General features: G+C 41.4%; 1 protein-coding gene across 1 annotated transcript in view; it reads left to right on the top strand.

The window, feature by feature from the left end:
• The window catches only part of ehd4 (EH-domain containing 4), a 50,123-nt gene extending 33,646 nt beyond the window's left edge, over positions 1-16,477 (top strand). Inside the window, exons 4-8 of the mRNA XM_050062299.1 lie at positions 700-866; positions 951-1,084; positions 2,310-2,421; positions 8,344-8,508; positions 11,071-16,477. Coding sequence (XP_049918256.1) covers positions 700-866; positions 951-1,084; positions 2,310-2,421; positions 8,344-8,508; positions 11,071-11,628 — 1,136 coding nt within the window. The 3' untranslated portion in view covers positions 11,629-16,477. The remainder of the gene's footprint in view (positions 1-699; positions 867-950; positions 1,085-2,309; positions 2,422-8,343; positions 8,509-11,070) is intronic.
• Positions 16,478-22,684: the final 6,207 nt, after the last annotated feature.

The raw sequence follows: 22,684 nt of genomic DNA, 5'->3' as shown, positions 1-22,684 counted from the left end.
AACGGCCTCAAACAAAATTCCTCTTCATCTCTCTGCACAGTGCTGTGCAGGCTACCATTGTGCAGTCGCCAATCTGGTAAAGTGAGTGATTTGGCCCCGATCACACAGAAACCGCACTGCCTTCTTTTTATATGATGCCACTAGTAAACACTTGCTGCACCTTCTTATTGTTTCCAGACAACCACTCCATCACCTCCTGACCCTAACCTCCCTGTGTAATCAATCTAGCGTTTATTATTTTAGTTATTTTATAATAATCAGTGTGTAGCTGCTGCCATGTTGAGGCAGAGGGTACTGTCTGTAGCTCTGGTTGAGGGTGAGAGGCTGTCAGCAGATAAACAGAGATCTGTGTGGGTACATGAGACCCTAAAAAAGAGGCTGGATCATGGGGAGTACCACCAGTTGGTCCAGGAGCTTCTCCTCCATCATGGACGTTTCCGGGGATATTTCACGATATGATACATAGCAGTTTGACAACGTGCTCCGTATAGCTCTGGGTATCCAACAACCGCTACCACCAGGTTCTCCTCCATTGTTTACCAACTGTAAACTTGTTGTTGTGACCACCACAGAAGACCCACCTCTCAAATAATCCGATTGGATAATGGGATGGGGTTTCATTGGTTAAAGTTATTTGAGTGGATCGTTCCATGTGTTTATACAGACATGATTATGAAAGGGTGAATCTTCTGTCCGCAGGTTATGACTTTGCGGAGGTCCTGCGTTGGTTCGGGGAGCGGGTGGATCGGATCATTCTGCTGTTCGACGCTCACAAACTGGACATTTCAGACGAGTTCTCCGAAGCCATCAAAGCCTTCAAAGGACAAGACGACAAGATCCGAGTCGTCCTCAACAAGGCCGACCAGGTGAGAGGATGAGGATGATTCAAGATGAAGAGCTTCATCACTTTCAGAAAGATAAAATAACCTCTTCCTCACCTGTGCTCTCAGGTGGACACACAGCAGCTGATGAGAGTGTACGGTGCCCTCATGTGGTCATTGGGAAAAGTGATCAACACTCCAGAGGTGGTGAGAGTTTATCTGGGATCCTTCTGGGCCAAACCCCTGCAGAACACCGAGAACAGGTCAGATAATCATTCATTCATTCATTCATTCATTCATTCAAACCCCTGCAAAACACAGAGAACAGGTCAGATATTCATTCATTCATTCATTCATTCATTCATTTATTCATTTATTCATTCAAACCCCTGCAGAACACAGAACAGGTCAGATATTCATTCATTCATTCATTAATTCATTCATTCATTCAAACCCCTGCAGAACACCGAGAACAGGTCAGATATTCATTCATTCATTCATTCATTCAAACCCCTGCAGAAGACCGAGAACAGGACAGATATTCATTCATTCATTCATTCATTAAACCCCCTGCAGAACACAGAGAACAGGTCAGATATTCATTCATTCATTCAAACCCCTGCAGAACACAGAGAACAGGTCAGATATTCATTCAAACAAACAAACCCCTGCAGAACACAGAACAGGTTATACATTCATTTGTTCATTCATTCATTCATTCATTCAAGCCCCTGCAGAACAATGAGAACAGGGCAGATATTTATTCATTCATTCAAACCCCTGCAGAACGCTGAGAAGAGGTCCGATATTCATTCATTCATTCATTCAAACCTCTGCGGAACATCGAGAACAGGTCAGATAATCATTCATTCATTCAAACTCCTGCAGGACACCAAGAACAGGTCAGATATTTATTAATTCATTCATTCATTCTAACCCCTGCAGAACAGCGAGAACAGGTCAGATATTTATTAATTCATTCATTCATTCAAACCTCTGCAGAACACCAGGAACAGGTCAGATTATCATTCAGTCATTTATTCAGTCATTCATTCAAACCCGTGCAGAACACCAGGAACAGGTCAAATAATCATTCAGTCATTTATTCATTCATTCATTCAAATCCCTGCAGAACACTGAGAACAGGTCAGGTATTTATTCATTCATTCATTCAACCCCCTGCAGAACACCAAAAACAGGTCAGATATTCATTCGTTCATTCATTCATTCATTCATTTAAACCCCTACAGAACACAGAGAACAGGTCAGATTTCACTCACTCATTCATTTATTCATTCAATCAGTCAGTCAGTCATTTATTCAAACCACTGCAGAACATCAGGTCAGATATTCATTCATTCATTTTATTTTATTTATTAATTACTTCATTCATTCATTCATTCATTTGGATGCCTGCTGTGGAACAGCAAGGCAACTATAAATAATCCTGCACATTTATTCTTATTCATTCATTCATTCACTCCTCAGGCGTCTGTTTGAGGCGGAGTCTCAGGACCTCTTCAGGGACATCCAGAGTCTCCCGAGAAACGCAGCACTCCGTAAACTCAACGACCTCATCAAGAGAGCGAGGCTGGCCAAGGTGAGACAGGAAGTGACACGTGTGTTTGGCGTTAACACGGAGACCTGCTGAGTTTTGATTGGTCCTGGAATTCTGGGAATATCCTGGAATGTTTGGCTGTGTTTCAGAGACAGAAAGAAAGTCAGGAAATTTGATCAGTCATGAGATGGAAGTTTGAAGGGAGTGTTTGTGTTTTCTCAGGAGTCAGCAGAGAGGTCCTGGATGTTGTTAGCGTAGCTTAGCTTAGCACAGAGACAGGAAGTGGGGAAAAATACCATGGTAACAGACTTCACTCTAAATCAGTTTCAGTAGCTTTCGTTTTACTTTGAAGAGGAACTAGTTCTTCTGTCTGAGGATCAGAAACAAAAGTGAGGTTATATTTAATGTCAGAGTGGAAAATGAAGGTCAGACTTCTGTGGTGACCTCAGAGACGCTTCATTCAGACTGATCCTGGAGCTGTCCTCAGAATGAACACATGAATGTTCCGCTGTTCTTTTTTAAACCCTCTGAGGAGGGAAGGAAGGTCGAGCTAATAAATCAGAGGTCAGTTTGAAAGGTGTGGAACCTGAAGGTGCTCCATCAGTCTGACGGTGTTTGAAGTTCAGAGGGTGGAGCTGAATGTTTCTGTTGTTTGACTTCCTCCAGGAAAAACCTTCTTTCTTTCATGTTTCAAAGAAACGTCAGGAGTGATGCTTGTTTTCAGCTCTCAGATATTTAGCGCTTACCTCACCTCCTCTACCTCCTTTACTTCCTTTACTTCTTGCTCCCTTCACATGTTTTACAAACTTAACCTCTGTCTCTTTTACTTTACTGCACCTTCATTATGTTCTTAACCTCCTTCACTCACTCCACCTCCTTCAGCTTTTACTTTCTTCACTTTTCATGCCTCCGTGCCGGCGATACCGATGGCTGGAGGCATTATGTTTTCGGGTTGTCCGTCCATCTGTCCTACACATTCTCATGAAGGCGGTATGTCAAGAACACCCTGAGGACATTTCTTTAGATTTGGCACAAACATCCACTTTGAATCAAGGATGAATTGATTTGTTTTTGGCAGTCACATGTCAAAGGTCAAGGTCACTGTGACCTTGCATCCATCTCATCCTCTAACTCATCTCACTCTTGTCCGTCTCTTTCCTGTGAACACAGTTTCCCAAGAACACCTTGAATTTTTCAGAATTCCCTCAAGGATGAACTGAGTAGATTTTGGTGGTCCAAGATCAAGGTCACCGTGACCTTGCATTCACCTCATTCTCTAAAATGCAATATCTCAACAACATTTAGAGGGAATTCCCTTTAATTTGGCACAAACATCCACTCTGAGATATGGATTAACTGATTAGAACTTGGTGGTGAAAGGCCAAGGTCACTTTGACTTTTCGTAAACAAGAACACCTTAAGGAATTTTCTCAAGTTTGACACAGACGACCACTTGGACTCAACAATGAACGATCAGAATTTGGTATTCAAAGGTCAAGGTCACTGTGACCTTGTGTACATCCCATTTTTGAACACGCCTCAATGGAATTTCTTTAGATTTGACACGAATGTCCACACGCTCTCAAAAATGAATTTTACTAAAATTTGGTGGTCAAAGGTCAAGGTCACTCTTACCTCGTGAACACAGTACCTCAAGAACATCTTGACAGAATTAACTCAAATTTGGCTCAAACATCCACATGAACTCGAGGATGAACTGAGGCATACTATTTGTAATTCTACTTTCCTCCTTCACTTCCTTTTTATCTCCTCTGCTTAATCTACCGCCATTTACTTTAGGCTTACTAAAGCTCAGTGAGTCAGTGGAGTGTTGGACTAAAAGGAAAAGCCTCTTGTGTTTCACGTCATTTTGTATGTGGGTTTTTTGTCCCCTGAAAATTAACTGGTTAGTTACTGGTTTACAGGAGTCGGGCTGTTGAAAGCAAAATGAACCAAAACAGACATCACTAGCCCTAACAGAGAACGTAGTACTCAGTGTTTCTGTAATCTGTTAATCTGTCTGTAAGAGGAGTAACTTTTGTCCATATTTCACCCTCATTTATTTTAATTACAAACACAGACGACGTTGAAAAGCATTCATCATGTGTGAATTAGCAGCCTTGTTGTTAATGATTGTTTGTTGTTTCCTGTTCTGAAGGACTTCTTGTTTGTCTGCTGGGTGGAGTTAATGAGAGCGCTGAGAGTATTTAATCAGCCTGGAGCTGCCTGGTGTTTCCGCTGTGGGATCAGTTGGATGTGATCAGTGAGTGTGTCGATGCTGTGTGAATGAAGCAGACACAGATGTGAGGGATAAAGTCAGTGTCAGAGCCCAGTTATTATTATTGAGCCTATTATTATTCAGCAGGTTTCAGTTCTGGAGGTAAAGAACACTTTTTGGCCGCGGTCCATCAGCAGCTGATGATTGTTTTCTCTGCAGAGTTCATGTTCTCAGAGGGAAGTCCGACACGGTCTGATGCATTCAGACCAGTTTTATCAGGTTTCCTGCAGTTTCCTATATATTCCACCTTTTCCACTGCAGGAACTTTATGTAACACGACACTTTTTCATTCTCGCTGGTTCTGCTTTTGTTTCTCTGTTTGCCTTGTGAACCAGATCCTGGAGCTACATGTGGGCTCAGGTGCAGGTTTAGAGTCTCAGTGGTGTGATCTGTTTGTGGTGTAAAGTAAAACTGAACAGCATGACAGCAGACATGTGATCTTAAGTTAAACTGCTGGAACTGCAGGAAGCGATCTTTTAAGTGACATATTTATGAAAAGTTATTTGTTAACTATGGTTTTTATCCCCAGGGGTAAAAAGCCGTTAAAGCAGAGGTGTGTTCCGTCATTTATCGGCTCAATAAACTCATCAGGTTCAGTAGCAGCATCATTTGTTTTTAATGTGTTTGCAGTCATGGAAAACCTGGAAAAATCATAAAATTAGTATAAATCTTTGAAAGTTTTGGAAAAGTCATGGGATTTATTTGTGTGTAATGAAACTGTTAGCGTAATCTTCTGTGGATAACCTAATATAAGAGCAAATTTATAAAAATTTAAACGTAATATGTGTCAGTGTGCGATAATGTTTTGTTTACCATCACATACATTTCTTCATTATCTCCCCACATTCCGTCTCTCCCTTCGTGAAATTGTCTGGTTAGAGTTTGAATCTGATATGTTTGAAAAGTGCCGGGCAAGAAGGGAAAAAAAAATATATATATATTTAGAGTCCTTGAAAAATTATGGGTTTTTTTTTTTTTTTAAATTTTGTCCATGAAAATGTGTCTGAACCCTGTGTCTCAGCCATGTCACAGAGACACAGGTTTGGTTTGTTCTGTTAACACACGGCTGCACAATATGACGAAGATATGTGATCATGGTGAATATCGGGATAACGATATCACCTGCAAGAAACATTATATTGTATGATATACACAGATCAGCAGTTTGATCCCTGGCTATATTTGAGCAAGATACTGAACCCCAAATTGCTCTCAGTGGCTGTTCCATCGGTGTGTCACTGCGTCACCATGGTAGCCTTGGCCACCTGTCAGTACGTTTACATGGACAGTTTAATTCCACTTTTAATCGGAATGAAAGGCCATTCCGATTAAAAGTGGTCATGTAAACAGTCATTCCTAATGAAAAATGGTCATTCCAATTGAAAAATGGTCATTCCGATTGAAAATTAAATCTGATTAAAGGGTAAAGTTCATTCCGGTCTTTCTGCGCATGCTCGTTTCCTTGCCCTTTTGGCGCGATGACATATATAGCGCGCATAGCAACGGGCTGCATAGCAACGGGCTGAGATGGAGCTGTCGGACTCATTGCACTCACCGGTTTCCATTCGCTACAGCACGGTCTTCTACCTCCCTTCTCCTGCTCAACAGATGAAGCATTAGCAGAATAAGGTTGTTGTCGTACTGCTGCTTCAAGAATATAAGCAAAACACGCCCGAAAAAGGCACTAAGAACGGCGTCGTCAATCATCTTGTTATCCGGAGCGAGCGACATGTAACCGTAGCCAATGTGTGGGTGAATGTGACATGTGGTGTAAAAGTGCTTTAAGTACAGGTCCACTTACCAAAGGTGATTTGAAAATCTGTGTTATCACAGTGTGAAGTCTACGAGCTGAGCAGGAACTTGTTGGTGGGGTGAGGGGGAAAAACACTTCTGTGCATATTCAGTGAGCCACATACTGTGGAAGTCACCAGAAGCTAGAAAACTTTATTGCCTTAATCGCCAGGTGAGCAACTCCACTGGAATGAATAAGCGCCATCTTGATGTCTACTATCTAGGCATTATTGAAACCTATGGTTATATTTTACCCTTACCAACTTGTTTTCACCAAAGGGATCTTGAATGCATCATAATGTAACTCAGTGCAACCTCCGTTAGCTTTTAGTTCTAGCCACCGACGGCTAACAGCTAGCGTTACCAAGCTCTCCTCATGCTGATGTCAACATGGATTTGTTGTTCACAGTGTAGCTTTATCAGGGAAACAACAGGGTGCATCCTGTGACATGTCGATAGTGACTTTACTGCTTCCTTCCTGATGGCGTCTGGGGGAAGGTCAAAAACATTTTCTGTTGCCCACGGGACAACAGGACGCTGTTAGTCTGGAGTCCTGCTTTTCAGCCTGCGCAAAATTGATGTGACACAAGAGAAAAACATCGTCCACTGCCATTGGTGAAGGTTATTTTATTTGCTGATAGGCTGATGGCAGTCAACAAGGCGGATATCGGCCAGTAATGATGTTCAGCCAATAATCTGGTTCATCCCTCGTTCTGTGTCAAGTCTCACAGTTGGGGTAGTTTGGATAAACAAGCAAAGATTTCTCCACATTTCTCTCATGATTGTGAAGTTTTATCTCAGGCAGAATCGCTGCGTCTCGAGGGACCGTCCTCTCGGGGTTCTTGGTTGCAGCTCCCAGTCCCACACTGGTTTATAGTGGGATGTTCCTGCAGTGTATAAAGAACAGCTCTTATTCACATCTGCTGAAACCTTTTGGAAAACAAATGGTTTATTTTTTGCCAGACTTATTGACTCCTCTGACCGTTGGCTCGTCTGTCAGAGCATATTTTTGTTCTTCCTCCCTCGATTAAATATTGATTAATGGCACTGATGTAGTCAGAAATTCGGTGACCTCACTCCATCCATTTATACCCCCTCCCTCCTTTCCTTCCTTCCTTCCACCTCCCATAATGCTGTTGGCCAGTGTGAAGGATCAGAGGGTCTCTGCTCTCCTGCATTCCTTCCTCCTCCTGCTCCTCCTCCTCCTCCTCAGTGTAGTTTACCTTCTGACCCTGCGCCGTTCAGTCTCCTGCTGTTCTGCTTCACTCCTGAAACTCCTCCTTCATCACTGTCATCCAGACATAAGATTATGTTTCTATTCAAGGAAGCAAAAACCTTTTTCCTTTTTATAATTTAGCCTTTCGTCGAGCATTTTAACCCACTGAGACAAAATTATGAGATACTTCAGTGGTGGAACGTGAAAACACCTCTGTAGTGACAAACACAGATAAATCACAGTCAGTTCATTAGTTAAAATATATAACGTTTTAAAATGTTAAATGTCTTTGTCCCTGTTTCTGTTTGAGTGTACCTGTCCTCTGTCTCTGTTGACTTCAGTCTTCCTGTCTCAGCTGTGTGATTGAGGAAACTGATGTATAAACAGCGCTGTTGTTGGACGAAGCTCAGCGGAGGTCTGACTGCAGGCTGTGTGTGTGTTCGTGTGTGTGTGTGTGTGTGTGTGTGTGTGTGTGTAGCCTTCCCTTTCGAGGAACTGTTGTCTGAGTTGGAAGAGAAAAATGTTAACGGTTGTAAAAATTGTGCGACTGTTCCTTTAAACACAGCAGCTGATTCTGGTTGATATTTTGTGAGTCATTTTGATGTGCTTTCTGCAGCCTTTGTGACCGACAGCTAACACTCTTCTTCTTCTTCTGTTGCCTCCGCTGTCGTTCCTGCAGGTGCACGCTTACATCATCAGCTACCTGAAGAAGGAGATGCCATCTCTGTTCGGGCGGGAGAAGAAGAAGGAGGAGCTGATCATGAGGCTGCCGGAGATCTACACCATCCTGCAGAGAGAGCATCACATCAGCCCCGGGGACTTCCCCAACGTCACCAAGATGCAGGTACCAAGAGACAAACAGGAAGTGATGTCAGGGCTGCAGAATCACAGTTTACACAAAAATCATACAGACAGAATAAAGTCATAAGAGGAAGATTTGAGGATCATGGGGAGTACCACCAGTTGGTCCAGGAGCTTCTCCTCCATCATGGATGTTTACAGGCATATTTTAGGATGACTCAGGGGCAGTTTGACAACCTGCTGTGTATCGTCGGGTCGTATAGCAACAGCTACCACCAGTTTCTCCTCCATTGTTTACCAACTGTAAACTTGTCGTGACCACCACAGAAGGCCCGCCTCTCAAATCATCTGATTGGACAATGGAAAAGAGATGACAAAAAAAAAAGATGACGTGGGGCGTTTTTCTGCTCTGAGTTGAAGCTTTTTCAACTTGAGGAGTTCAGAGCACTCCGGTGAAAACGCCAGGCGCCTAGAGCAAAGAAACACGAGGTGCGTCGAAAATACAGCGAGCAAAAAGTGAATGTCCTTATCTAGAGTCAGTATTTGGTTTGTCTGTTCTGGGTTATCGTAGAAACACGGCGATCTCCGTGGATGAGAACCCGCTCCCCTATGTAGATATAAACGGCTCTCTCTAAGGCTCATGTCTAAATCCGCACACTGGACCTCTTAAAGTAAAGATTATGAATGCAGGACTTTAGCTTGCGGTATTTGTACTTTCACTTCAATAAAAGATCTGAGTACTTCTCCCACCATCAGCTCTCACAGAGGCGTGGATGGTGTCGATGTTAAAATGATCACTTGTGCAGCTTTACGTCACGTCAGTCCGTCTGAACACAAACAAACAGTCTGAGAACAAACTGATCTTCAGATGATGGTAAACACTGTCGCACTGAAGGGAAGTGAGCACTCTGCAGCTGGTCTGTCAGGAGATGCTACACTGCAGGTGTGTGTGTGTGTGTGTGTGTGTTCCCCAGCTACACTTGTATTTATTGGATTATTGGCGAGAGAGCATGTTTCAGATTTTTAAGTTCCCTGGTGAGACGTGTACTCTCATGACACTCACACACACATAAACATGCTCTGACACGTGTTGTGTAGTGTCTGGACTCACGTGTGTGAGTGTGTGTGTTGTTGTTGTTGAGAGGTCAGAGGTCAGGGGAGGACACTGTGTCCAGCTGCAGAGAGCAGGAGGTTTGACTCAGCTCGGTTCAGTCTGACCTGCAGTGATGGAAGAAGTGTTCAGATCTGTCACTGCAGTTAAAGTACAAATACCACACTGTGAACATACTCCACTACAAGTAGTAAGTCCTGCATTCATTTGCTACTCAAGTAAAAGTATTTACCAACAAAAGTACTTAAAGTAAAGGTAAGTATGTTGCAGTAAACGGTTCCATGCTGTCAGTTTGTCCCTATTTTATGTGATGCTTTTGGATTAATATTCCCGCTGCATCAATGTGTATGTTCCATTTTACTGCTGTAGATATTTAATCTTGTGCTAATATTTAATTAGTTGATATATTTTATTTTTATAATCTGAATCTGAAATGTAACTAAAACCATCAGACAAATGTACTGCAGGAAAAAGTACAATATTCCCTCTGAGACATGGTGGAGGATCAGAAGTATAAAGCAGCAGAAAATGGAAGTACTCAAGTACTGTACTTTGAATTTGTGCTTCTGTACAATACTCGAGTAAATGTACTTTGTTAAATTCCACCACTGAGTGTCAGGTTACATTCAAGGTTTCAGCCAATCAGCTTTGTTCACCTGTGACATCATCCTGCTGTGACCTGCAGGACACATTTTATTAACTGACTTTAGTTTTGATGTTTGTTGGTTTGTCTTTGTTTTTGTCGCCATCTGTCAGTGAAGAAAAGGAACTGCAACAAACAATCAACACTTGAATTATGATACAATTAAAACACTTTTCCTTATAGAGGTCCAATAATGGAGGTGACTCATTGTAAAGTTAAAGACTGAAGTGATAAAAGTGATCACGTTTCCTAGTTTGAAAAGACTAGGAAGTCATTTTTACAATTAATATAAGATTCACACATTTTTTATTTGATAACACGAAGAACCAAGTCAATATTATTTTTATGAAACGCATGTCTCGTGATTCTAAATGAGATTCTCAATGTTATTATTTTTATTTTTATTGTTAAGCATTACATACATTTCAGTAAATTACAGTTAGAGCTGCAACATTCAACAGAAACAGAAGAGGATCCATTTGATTTCCATATCAAAAACAGATTGAGTTCCTTTGAAACTTTATCCCAGAAACTAAGTATCAGAGGGCAGCAGCAGGTGCAGTGTAAGTAAGATCCAACCTCTTTCTTGGAGAGATCTCAGGATAAAAAGTGTTAAGTGACCGGAGGGTGGGCTGTAATCTGTGCAGGATCCTGTGCTGACTCTCTGTTAGCCTGTTGCACAAAAAGATTTTCCATGACTTCCCATTTCTAATATGTGACATTGTTTTTATGTGAAACTCTGCCCTCTGGACCAGGACTCCCTGTAAGAAGACATCTTGAATCTCAGTTTGACCCTCCTGGATAGATAAATAAATAAATAAATAATAATATTTGTGTGTGTTCCCCTACAGGACATGTTGCAGCACTACGACTTCAGTAAGTTCCCGTCTCTGAAGATGAAGCTGATCGAGTCGGTGGATAAGATGTTGGCCACAAAGATCGCCGTTCTGATGTCGATGATCCGGGAGGAAGAGTCCAAGCAGCCGCCGGCGATGGTGTCGGGTGGTGCCTTTGAGGGCTCCCAGGATGGGCCCTTCGGTCAGGGCTACGGCGAGGGCATCAGCGCCGGGGCTGACGCCGAGGACTGGATCGTCAGCCGCGAGAAGCACCGCTACGACGAGATCTTCTACATGCTGATGCCCGTTAATGGAAAGATCACCGGCGTCAATGCCAAGAAGGAGATGATGAACTCGCGGCTGCCCAACACCGTGCTGGGGAAGATCTGGAAACTGGCCGACTGCGACCGGGACGGCATGCTGGACGACGAGGAGTTCGCCCTCGCCCAGCACCTCATCAAGATCAAGCTGGAGGGCTACGAGCTGCCCAACGAGCTGCCCGAGCATCTGGTGCCCCCGGCTCACCGTAAAAACCCCATCGCAGACGCCCTGTACAACCACAGCGAGGACTAGGGCGCCAACATGGGCGCTGGGCTAACAAGAGACTGACTGAGCTGAGAGGAAGTCCAAATGTACAAAGTCACCAACGCTTCTGCTGCTGATGTTCAGCGAACTGACAGAAGGTCACAGTTTAGGATTTCCACAATCGAGGAGCTCGACGATCTTCAACCATCGACTCGACCGCTGATCTCACCTTTAAATAAACCGCCCAGCAACAAACAAACTGAGGAAGTCAAATATTATACGCTTTTATTTTGGTAAGATTTTATATACTGTACAATTCAGCTGATTTCAATTCACCAAACAAGAAAAAAATAGCTTTGTATTTTACTAACCCTGCTTTAAACTGGATGCTTTTATTTTGAAAGAGGATTGTTTTAAAGACATTTCCTTATATTTAACTTCCTGTCTTAATTTTCCTTCATTCTCCGCTTCAGTTTGTCTAAATGACACAATATGTGAGCAGCTCCGATAAGAATGATGTCCTTGAATTTACTGATTCATAAGAACATTTCTGACCTTCAGAATAAAAGTGGTAGAGGGTTCGGTTGTGGGTTTTTTGTTGTTTTTTTGTTGTTGTTGTTGTTTTAAAATCATTGAAAACAGATTAATTTTTTCCAGCCTTACATTTCAGCGCTACTCTAAATTAGCCTTTTTATTTCTACAGCATTATGTTTCCCTGCTTTTATTCTGAAGGCCAGATGCGCCAGATTCCAGAAGCTTTACTCTAAACATGAGAACTCGCAGCCTTCGCAGATCCTCGTCTTCATCACTGTGAAATATTTGCCTTCACACTCCCTCCCTTTCTACGGAGATGAATCAGCTGATTAAACATTAATGAGGCTGATCAGCAGTCGTTGCCGAGGACAACAGATGGATCAGATTTCAGTCTTTACATTCAGGTTCAAATTAATAACAGAGATTCAGGAGCTGAGAGCTTCTTCACTTGCTTCCTCCAACTTTTCACATCCAGTCAGTTTTAGTTTGCAGGCAGATGTTTGTTGGCACACGGAGACAAATAATAATATGAATCCATCATCACTAAAGTACCAGCTGTTTCCAAAATGACTCCAAACCACATTACCCATCAGGCTGCTGAAGCTGTTCACAGTTGTGCTCTAACAACATTCAATATGAGAACCAGCTTCATGGCACTGAAACCCAGAGTTAACCCCGACGTTACCTCCCTAACTCCAAATCCTGATTTATAGTCCAGCCCTTAGATCTGTTTATGTTGGAGAGGAGGAGGATGATTCAGCTCCTGGTGAAAACCTCATGACCAATTAACACTCAAAGAATATTAATCAGAAATTTCATCTGGTTGCAAACTGTAATCCTCACCACCAAATCCCCCTAAATCTGACACACTGTCCCTGTAGCAAATGTAAGGAAATTATTTCCAACATTGTTTTATTATACACTCTTTCATCTAACTCAAAAAATCCCTCATTAAAAATTGCTGTCTTTTGCAATGTGTTTTTCGTACAAGTTGACATGAAAATGATGATGAAAAAAAAAACCGGTCCTGACAAACAGTCTACACAGACACAAATAGAGTTTGTAGTTTAAAGAAAATGTTGAATATTTAAATATTTTATTACATTTTTATTTACATTTTCAATATTAAAATCGCAAAGAAAAAACAACAACATTTTGTCACTAAAAATATTGTCGTGTTTTAACCAGCAAATATTAAATGATTTTAAGAAATGGGTAAAACAGTTACTCAATTAAAAGAATTTATTCATTATGTCTGATGCAGGTAGACTGAAATCCTTCAGAGTAAAAGGTGTGACTGTGATGTCACAGGTGTCGAGGTCACATGATCACAAAAATCTAAAATTCATCAAATCGGAGAAACAAAAAAAATCCTGACTCGTCTTTATGTCCACGTTTCAGAGCAGTAAACAGTCACTGAGGAGTTCAGACGCAGGACGAAGGGTCCAGGAGGTCGTCAGAGGTCAAAGTTCACAGTCTGTCCTGTTTAAACAGCTCACTGTCAGGACGAGATGACGCTCGCTCAGCCGCCGCAGCTCGCCGTTAACTCGTCCCGTGGGACAGACGATGTCCTGAAATGCGTCTCTGTGTTTCCTCACATTGTAAACGGCAGCAGAGACGAGGAGAGACACTGAACTTTGACCTCTGACCTCAGCAGACTTTCTTCCTGGTGGAGACCATGGAAACGATTTAAGCCTTTTTATTTATGGATTTCAAAAACAAAACAAACTGGGAGAGTCAGTTGTTTATGCAGCTGACTTTGTGCACATGAACAGATCAACTGTACAATAAAGTATGTGACCAGGGGTGTCCAAATACTTTTGGCCATGCAGTCTGCATATAAAAGGCATGTTCGACCCAAACACAGTCTCTCCCACAGGATGAGAATCTGTGTGGCGGTATCCAAAATTCAGAGGTTTTTGGGGGTCTGTGAACGCAGCACAGGTGGAACTTTTCATGAGGTTTCCAAAGCACTTCTTCCCTTCACGTCCTGCTGTTGTCAGAACCTAAAGTGGCCTTTGTTTTTTCCTAATTTGATCGATTATAACATTAAACTGCTCAAATCATAGGTATCTGGGCTGTGTTGGTAATCTTTGCCTCCAGTTGCCTGCCCTCCATCTGGACAGCACACCGATGTGTGACATCATATGCAAAGAAGCTAATAGCACTCTGCACCATATGTCATCAAAATATGTTTGTCTGCTCACATGTTGCATATGCATTGATGTTTTTACACAAATTACTAAAGTTATTTTTAGTTTTGATTTGATTTTAAAAGGTTTGTCCGCCCCAAACACACCCGGAACCATGAAAATCTTGTATGTAGAAAGCTAGTTAGCCAAGCATGCTAATGTTAGCATCTTACATCAGAGCAGATAAATACTGTTTAATTAATTCCGCACACTTTTCCTCTTGTGTTTTAGGAAAGTTTAAAAGTGACGACTACAAATTAGCATGCTTTTGAACCCTTAATTAATCCAAGGACTGTCATGCCTAGTAACGGTTGCTAAGCTGTTCAAGGCGGGAATTTCACACTTGCCGTGCTGTATAAAATGTACAAGCGCTGAATGTGGCGACAGAGTTGTCTCGCCTTTAAGCCAACATCGGAGGTGGTAACACTGCTGAAGCGATGTCTGTATAAACAGGATAGTCAGCAGAACAGGATCATGGGTGGCACAGGTGTGACATTTTGACAGTGTTATGAATGCGAACCATTGCGGGAAACTTAAAAAGTAGCTGATAGCAGTTAGCAGCTAACTCAAAGAAGTAGAACAGCAGCCGCAAATGTCCACAAATTGGGAAAACACTGAGGTCCAGGAGCGCCTTACCCCCAGAGCAGAGGATGAGATCAGCTGCCTTATAACAGGGACGATAAATTATTGTTATTGCCATGTTATGATATTGTTATTGTGTCCAAAGCACTGCCGATGTCTATGTTATAAATCACCCCCGTCAGGCCTCTTTTGCTTCCACGATGCTAGCATGTTGTCTAAAATCGCACACTGGAGCGGAATGATACCGCTGTTGTTTGGTTCTGTGTAAAAATGCAAAGGCGCCATAAAGAAAGGACTTTGTAGCGGCACTTTAGCGCCATCTCTGTGTAAACAGAGCTACTGTAAGAGGGGTTTTTACCTGCCAACCGAGAGACAAAACATTGTCAGTTTGGTGTCAAAAAAGGATGAAACGAGTCGATGAAAGCAACAAAAGTAGCCGTGAATCTTCTGTCTCTGAATGTGCCTTTAATCACAACACAGAGTTTGTTCTGCCATCGACCACAGATCCAGATATTAGCTGCAAGATGAAGACGTTATGAACCCCTCAACATGTATTTAGACTGAATGTGAAGCTTGTATCTGCATTATTTGCATACATTTGATCACTGGAGTGTTTTTTGAGTCCACCCAGCTCACAACGTACGCACCAACTGAGAGTTTTTTTCCTCCACTTTCTTAACGTACTTACAATGAACTCGAGTCATTGACACTCTTTCAACGTGCTGCTTGGACCAGATTCTTGTCTTTGTGTTGACTTCATACAGCCTGCCTCTAAAATTAGCTTCGTGTTCAATCTGGACTAACTTTTAGCACTAAAAACAAAATGTACACATGCTGATAAACTTGCTTCCAAAGTAACTCCAATTTCAAAGCTGTATTTGCACGCTGCCCCGCCAGTGCCTGTTCATTTCAAAGCCTTTCAGAATAACGAGAGGTTTCTAGCGTGAGTTTAGTGGAAACTTTTCCACAGCAGCGCCTCCTCGTTTCAGCTTGAGAAGAAGCTTCTTTGCAAAGCTTTAATCTGTCAGTGCCTTTTTCAGTTTTGACGCCCTCTCTTCTCATGACGGGACGGCTGCGTCCTCGAGGATTTAGCAGCCGGGCGGCTTCTGTTTAGTGCCTTCAACTTGCAATGAAACACAAGCAGAGAGTAAAGTTTCTAGTTTTGAATCTTACAGCTCCACGTCTTTTTGCATTTCATCTGTCCATGTGAGAACGTCTGTAAAGCATCTCTGTCCCTGATTAAATGTCTGTAACATGCAACATTTTAGTGCATTAAAATGTAAAATCTGCTTTCTGGTGGTTTCAGGAGCCTCCACAGAGTGGGAAGATTCAGTTTCTAATGTGTCCTGTGTGTAAAGATGCGACTCTCAGTCAGAATGTACGTTCAATGAAAAGCTCTAAATCTAAATCTTCATTTATCTGAAATGTAAAAGTTTTTATTTTTGTGATTTCATTGTATTTTGTATTTTTGATGTGTGAACGTGTTACTGATCAGAGGTCTGTTACTGTGCTCTGATGATGTCCAACTGATGATGTCATCCTGTCAGCAGAGGTGGAGACAAATAAAGTTTATTCTACACATGTACCCAACACGTTGTGGTTAGAGTTAATTTGTATTTACTTTTTCCAGTGTTTTTCTTCCACCATGTTCATCCAGCAGCTGAGTTACGTTTGGACTCAAATTTTACATCAAAACTTTACAATAATCTCTAAAAATATGATGTTATTTCTTTTTTGCAAAAGTTAAATTAGCTTTGACATTTAATTCTTTGAAACCTGAGATAGTTGGCTTGATTTCTTCAAAAAAAAAAAAAAAAAAAAAAAAAACATGGGAAGGAGACAATGAGCAACAAAAGAAGAAATGACCCAAAAAATTTGCAAGAAATTAGTAAAAACAGGGAAAAAAATGAAAATTTATTTTAAAAAAAGAAACAAAGTTTTTTTTATTATTTTTTTTTTTTTATAATTTTCTAACTGTATTTGTTTTTTGCAATTTCTGGAACATTTTTTTTTATGAAGTTGCTCATTGCCTTTTTCCCATGTCGTTAAAAGAAATTGCACCAATCTGTTCAGGGTTCAAAGGTTTACATACTTTTGAAAGGCATCTGAAAGCAGCACAAGAAAAGTGATGTCGCTCCAGTTTTCAGAGGGTTAAAGAAAAGAGTTTTAATTTGTTGCTGTTGTCTGTGGTGTCCAATTTTTAAACTGCAACAGCTGTGATTTTAATTACAATTCACATCATGAATACTGTCTGCTTCTTCCTGAGGTGTAGATGCTCAAATCAGTCTCAGTCTTGTGTCCGTGTGGTGAGTACAGAGTTTGATTCATCTCTTTTGCATCTCAAACATATCGAAACTATAAATTAATGGCTGTCTGTGTCTCTCCTCACCTGTTTGTTTCTCTCTCCTCATCAGGTGTCTGATGCCGTTTGTTGTTTCCAACTGGAAAGAAGAGGAAGAAGATGTGGACAGATGTCTCTACTGAAAACAACCTGGAGACTCTGTTAGTGTGGACACCAGTTATTTTCACACAAAAAGAAGGACTTTAAGGACTTCAAGCAGGAATCGACCAATGATACAGTTTCTCTATAAAGAAGAACTTAAAGAGTAAGTTAACAAGTTACTGTTTGAAGAGAAACTAAAAGGGTAAGTTTGGTAGTTTTTAACCTGGAACCTGTTTTCTTACGAACAACAATTGTTGAAATTCGTCCAGTATTGAGTGAGCAGCAGTAAAACAGGCTGCTGTGTAACCACTCATGTCGACAACATCAATGTACGTCCACTGAAAGTGTTTGTTTTTGTCACTGACAGGCTCAGATAATTATTCTATGTGTAGGATCCCTACAGAGATAGAGCTTTGTGTTTAAGAGTAAGATCCTTTTTGTTTGACCACAAGCAACCCTGACATCACCGTCACCAAACCCACCAGACTCCATTTAATGCAGCTGTGCGGAACTTTACGTTTTCGTTGATTATAGCGCCCCCTTTGGTCGAAGCAGTTGCGGTATATTCTCTAAATAAAACAAAAATGACATACCTGTCGATTAGGAAAAGGGCCGACTCGGGATCAGTTTTAAAACCTTTCAAATCTCTCAGCTCTCTCCACTTGGTGAATGCCCGACCAAGCTTTACACGCGTTTGGGCTCGAGCCCTATCACTGTCCCGTTTAGCCTTCTTCTGTTCTTTTTCTTTTAGATGGTGCTCCTTCTTTATCCACCATGACATTGAAAGTACAACCAAGTCCTTATAGATACATCTGGTAAAACTGTTATGTGTTCAGCAATGCCCGTTGCGTACCGCTTAGTCAAAGAACACTTTCTGTAAATGCGGCTCTTCTTCTTCTGTGGTTTAATGGCTGCAGGCCGCTGCGGGCGTGCAGACTTACTTCCACCTTCAGGTAACGTATTCTGGTTTGTGACTTCCGTTGTGTCCGACCCGACCGAGGCTACGCTAAATAGCCATATAGAAAAAGGCTTTTTTGTCGCTGTTGGGTTCAAATAAATATGCGGATCTTCAAGGGGGGGTGATACGAACTAGGGACAGTTTTATAAATGGTAAAAAGTTTCGCACAGCTGCTTCAAATAAACAGTCATGTTAGTGTGTTTAGAGGCAGCATGTGTTCACATCTAACTGGTGAGTTAAGGGTTAATTTCAACCAAACCAGAGTTGGTGATTGTCGGAAAAGTGGAAAGATGAATGGGGATGTATTTTGTTGCTGTCTATGTTGAATGACGTTTTACGAATTTAACAAAAGCTCTATCTCTGTAGGAATCCTTTCATAATGTTGTCAGACACTTAGAATTACGATCTGAGCCTGTCAGTGACAAAAACAAACACTTAGTGGACGCACACTGATGCTGTGAATATGCCCTGAAATCACCAAACCCACCAGACACTATTTAAATACCAAATAGTTTTGTCATTGGCAAACACACCATATTCAAAGTCGACAGAACCAAAATGAAATTTACAAAAACTGTCTTGATTCTGGAAATCAGGACAGACACTTAAAATGATCATCTCAACAGGAAGTGTCTCGTCTGCAGAAAGTCGTTCCACTGAAAACTGTCTCCAGTGATTTAATAAGACAAACAGTGTTGGTTACATAACGTCCTGTCTCAGGTTGTGTCGGCCGGACTGCGGATGGACGCGTGTCATCAATCACAATCGTGACAGGAAACCTCCCTGCTCTCTTTCCTCTGCAGCTTTATTTTTGTACGCTACGATTCTGTGAATCATAAATCATGAATACATAATTCAGCTTCACTCAGCAGGGAGTGTCTGTGTTATTAAACTGTGTCCTAACACATGAGTGTGTTGGTGCGTGTTTTGAAGGAGGGTTTTCTTTCAGCTCTGGAGTTTAAAGCAGAAACGCTGATGTGGTTTAAAGGAGCATTGCAGTGTTTTTACATGCTTCATCTCATTATTTACATTCTTCAGAATTTCCAGAATAAATTAATTTTAACAGGTCATGTCTTTTGTCAGACTGTGTGTAACTGTTGCTGATCAGCAGCTGACTAACAGCTACTCTCACTGTGACACTGTCGATGTGTAGCTGATGTTCAGGTATTAGTTTGATTTTCATGCCTCTGTGTCGGTGATATCTGTGGCCAGAGACATTATGTTTTCATGTGTTTCCTTCCGTCTGTCCCATTCTTGTGAACATGATATCTCAAGAACACCTTGAGGAAACGTCCTCAAATTTGGCACAAATGTTCACTTGGACTCAACAATGAACTGATTACAATTCGGTCGTCTAAGGTTACGGTTGCGAAACATGTTTTTGGCCGTAACTCAAGGATTCATACACTCATTATGACAAAGTCTCACACAAATGTCTAACAGGAGAAAGTGATGAAGTGAGGATGTTTTATATCCAAAAGGTCAAAGGTCAGCTTCACTGTGACGTCATAATGTTCTACAAAAACTCTTTTCTGCCCATTGTTTAACTCTATATCTCAGGAACAGAAGGAGAGGCATTTGGTCAGATACTGAAGTGATGTGTATGAACTGCATTCATGTTTCACAAACATGATTGTAAACTGTTATTTCAACTTGACTGATTTGCAGAGGCATACAACTGCACGGCCTTAATTCTGGTTTGATAATGTTCCCCCAAAGACTCAAAAAGAGCTCAGCTGAAAAATGCATCTGCACCTTTAACAGAGAGGATCTACAACAGTAAATCTAATTTACTTTTATTTTTAAATCTGTTTATTCAGGTCTGTGTTATTTTCTGATATTCTTTCATTTAAAAAGTAATTAATTTAAAAAACGCAATTCTGAAGAAGTGTAAAAATGTTTAAGCTGCTTAATGTCGATTAAGTATTAAGTCACATTTGCTCAGACCATATCCAGCAACTGTCCCAATGAAAACATTAATTAAACAACAAAATCAAGAGTTTTTCAGCAGCTGTAACTCCACTGCACAGGAGCTGATTTTTACTGCAGCAAGTGAATTAAACTTCTACACTTATTAGACACACTGAGACGTTAACTGGCTGAATGTTTGGGTTTATTTGACATGGGGTTGTATGAGGTTTGTATTCGTAGTCTGATGGGGTGACAAGTAGCTCACCTGGCAGAGCAGGCGCCCCATGTAAGGCTGCTGTCAGCCCTAGAGTGGTCTCCTTTGGTCTGAATCAGGGACTCATGTTGTTCCAAAGTTGTATAATTGCCTAGAGTTGGTTCGTGTTCTCACGGCAGCATTTACAAGAGGACCAGATCAAATGCCTTGTGTGAGAAAGCTGCTCTTGATTGGTCAGAATTTCCATGTGGGAAAAATCCAGGAAGTAAAGCAAACGTTGAAGAAGAGTACACTTGCAAGATAAATGTGACACTTTCTAATGTCACAATGGAGGGACAACTACGCAGGTTGATTTTAGCGCTGCTCATCGTGGACTATATTGCTGTCATTGTTCATTTTAGTCAAACCATACAGTTTGAAAACGAGGCGCGGCTCCAACTAGAAAACAATGTTTTGATGCATTGGATGTGCTGAATGTGCATATTAAGGCAGTACAGGAGGAGGTGCACATTAATAATCCTCCAGGACTGTAACATGCTCATGTTTAACCCAAACAATGTGTCATGTGACTGCAGTTGCTTCACATCCAGGTCGGAACACCTTCTCACCACAAACCAACTGCACCAGAGTTCATTTGGAACCGGACTGAGACCACCTCTTCAAGAAGGTCTCAGTCCAACATCTCTCCATGTAACGCATGTATAGGTCATGTTTGTGCATGTGTGTGTATACAGAGTGGAAAAAAACAGAATTTGACTTTGTGTGTGTTTGAAATAAGGATTAGGAATTTACATTTGGATGATTTTTGCAGTTAAAATGTTCAAATACAGTTTAAAAATATAATTTGTGTATGCATGTGTGTTTGTGTGTGCGATCATACTGTCAGCGTGAACTTTGACCCCTGCACCTGCTGTCAGGTGAGCAGAGCTGCTCATGCTGTAAATCCAATGGCTTCAAAGTTCACACACACATCACATGAAAACACACTTTTTTCTGCTGTGGTAACATTTGGTGACGGACACAAACTTCAGACTGGATGTTGGTTTTTATTCCAAAACGCCTCTGACTCTGTCTGACACTACGGCTGAGACGATCCAGAGGACGACAGTAGAAGGTAAGATGAGAGCTGTGTCCTCTCTGAGTGTGTTTATGTGCAGAACGTAATGTGTTTAGTCGCTTCTCTTCCGTCTCTATTGTCTCCTTTGTTCTCTCTAAGTGTGTGTAGATCTGGAGTTTAGAGATCCGTGAGTGTTTCTCTGCTCTGACATGTTTGTAGTTCTGCAGGATTTATTATCTGCAGGTTATTTTAGTCCTGTGTGATTCTGCATCTCTGTTTCCTGATGATGTGATCATGTGTACACGAAGGTGTGATGGCAGGGAGATTTATATTTGTATACATATTTCTTTCAGGATTTAATAACAGACACAGATGACCCAGTAAAATGGAGATTTTTTAGGTGTTTGAACTAAAATGTTAATCTGCAAAGTAACACACACACACACACACACACACACACACACACACTGCAGTTGAACACAGATTACGACAGCTCAGGTATTTTTACTGCGGTGTTTCATCGACAGGGTGTGACAACCTCTGTCACCATAAAACCAAATAAACTGCTGACTCAGTGAAAGTGACCTTAAATTTTGACCAATCAGCTGCCAGCACATGGCTGTCCAATCAGAGAAAACGTTGCATCGCATAACTTTAAAATCTGACTTTTGATGTGTGACATATCTGTCTGTCAACAACTATTTGCCTGATTGTCATGAAGGTCTCTGGAGACACTCCTAGTCCCCAGATGAAGAATCCTGATTATTGTGTAACCCTCTGGTGTCACCGTCAGGGCAGAATTTACCCTTAAATATTAAACTTTATTGCACAGATTTCAGGGAAATATCCTGATCATATTCCAGTTCACTAGACGAAGAATCCCAGTGATTTTGTGACTCCCTGGTGTCACCATCAGGACAGAATTTACCCTTATTGCTGCTCCCCAGAGGAAGAATCCCAGTGATTTTGTGACTCCCTGGTGTCACCATTAGGACAGAATTTACCCTTATTGCTGCTCCCCAGAGGAAGAATCCCAGTGATTTTGTGACTCTCTGGTGTCACCATTAGGACAGAATTTACCTTTAAATATCAAGATTTAATGCACATATTTCAGTGAAATGTCCTGATCACATTCCTGCTCTCCAGAGGATAAACTTTTTAGATGACATGACTCTGTGATCTTTTCTCTCGCCTCTACCACAGGACAAAATTT

Source organism: Epinephelus moara, chromosome 14 (assembly GCF_006386435.1).
Source record: "Epinephelus moara isolate mb chromosome 14, YSFRI_EMoa_1.0, whole genome shotgun sequence".
NCBI lineage: Eukaryota > Metazoa > Chordata > Actinopteri > Perciformes > Serranidae > Epinephelus > Epinephelus moara.
The sequence above is the reverse complement of the archived record's forward strand: the minus strand, read 5'-3'. Positions and strand labels throughout refer to the sequence as shown.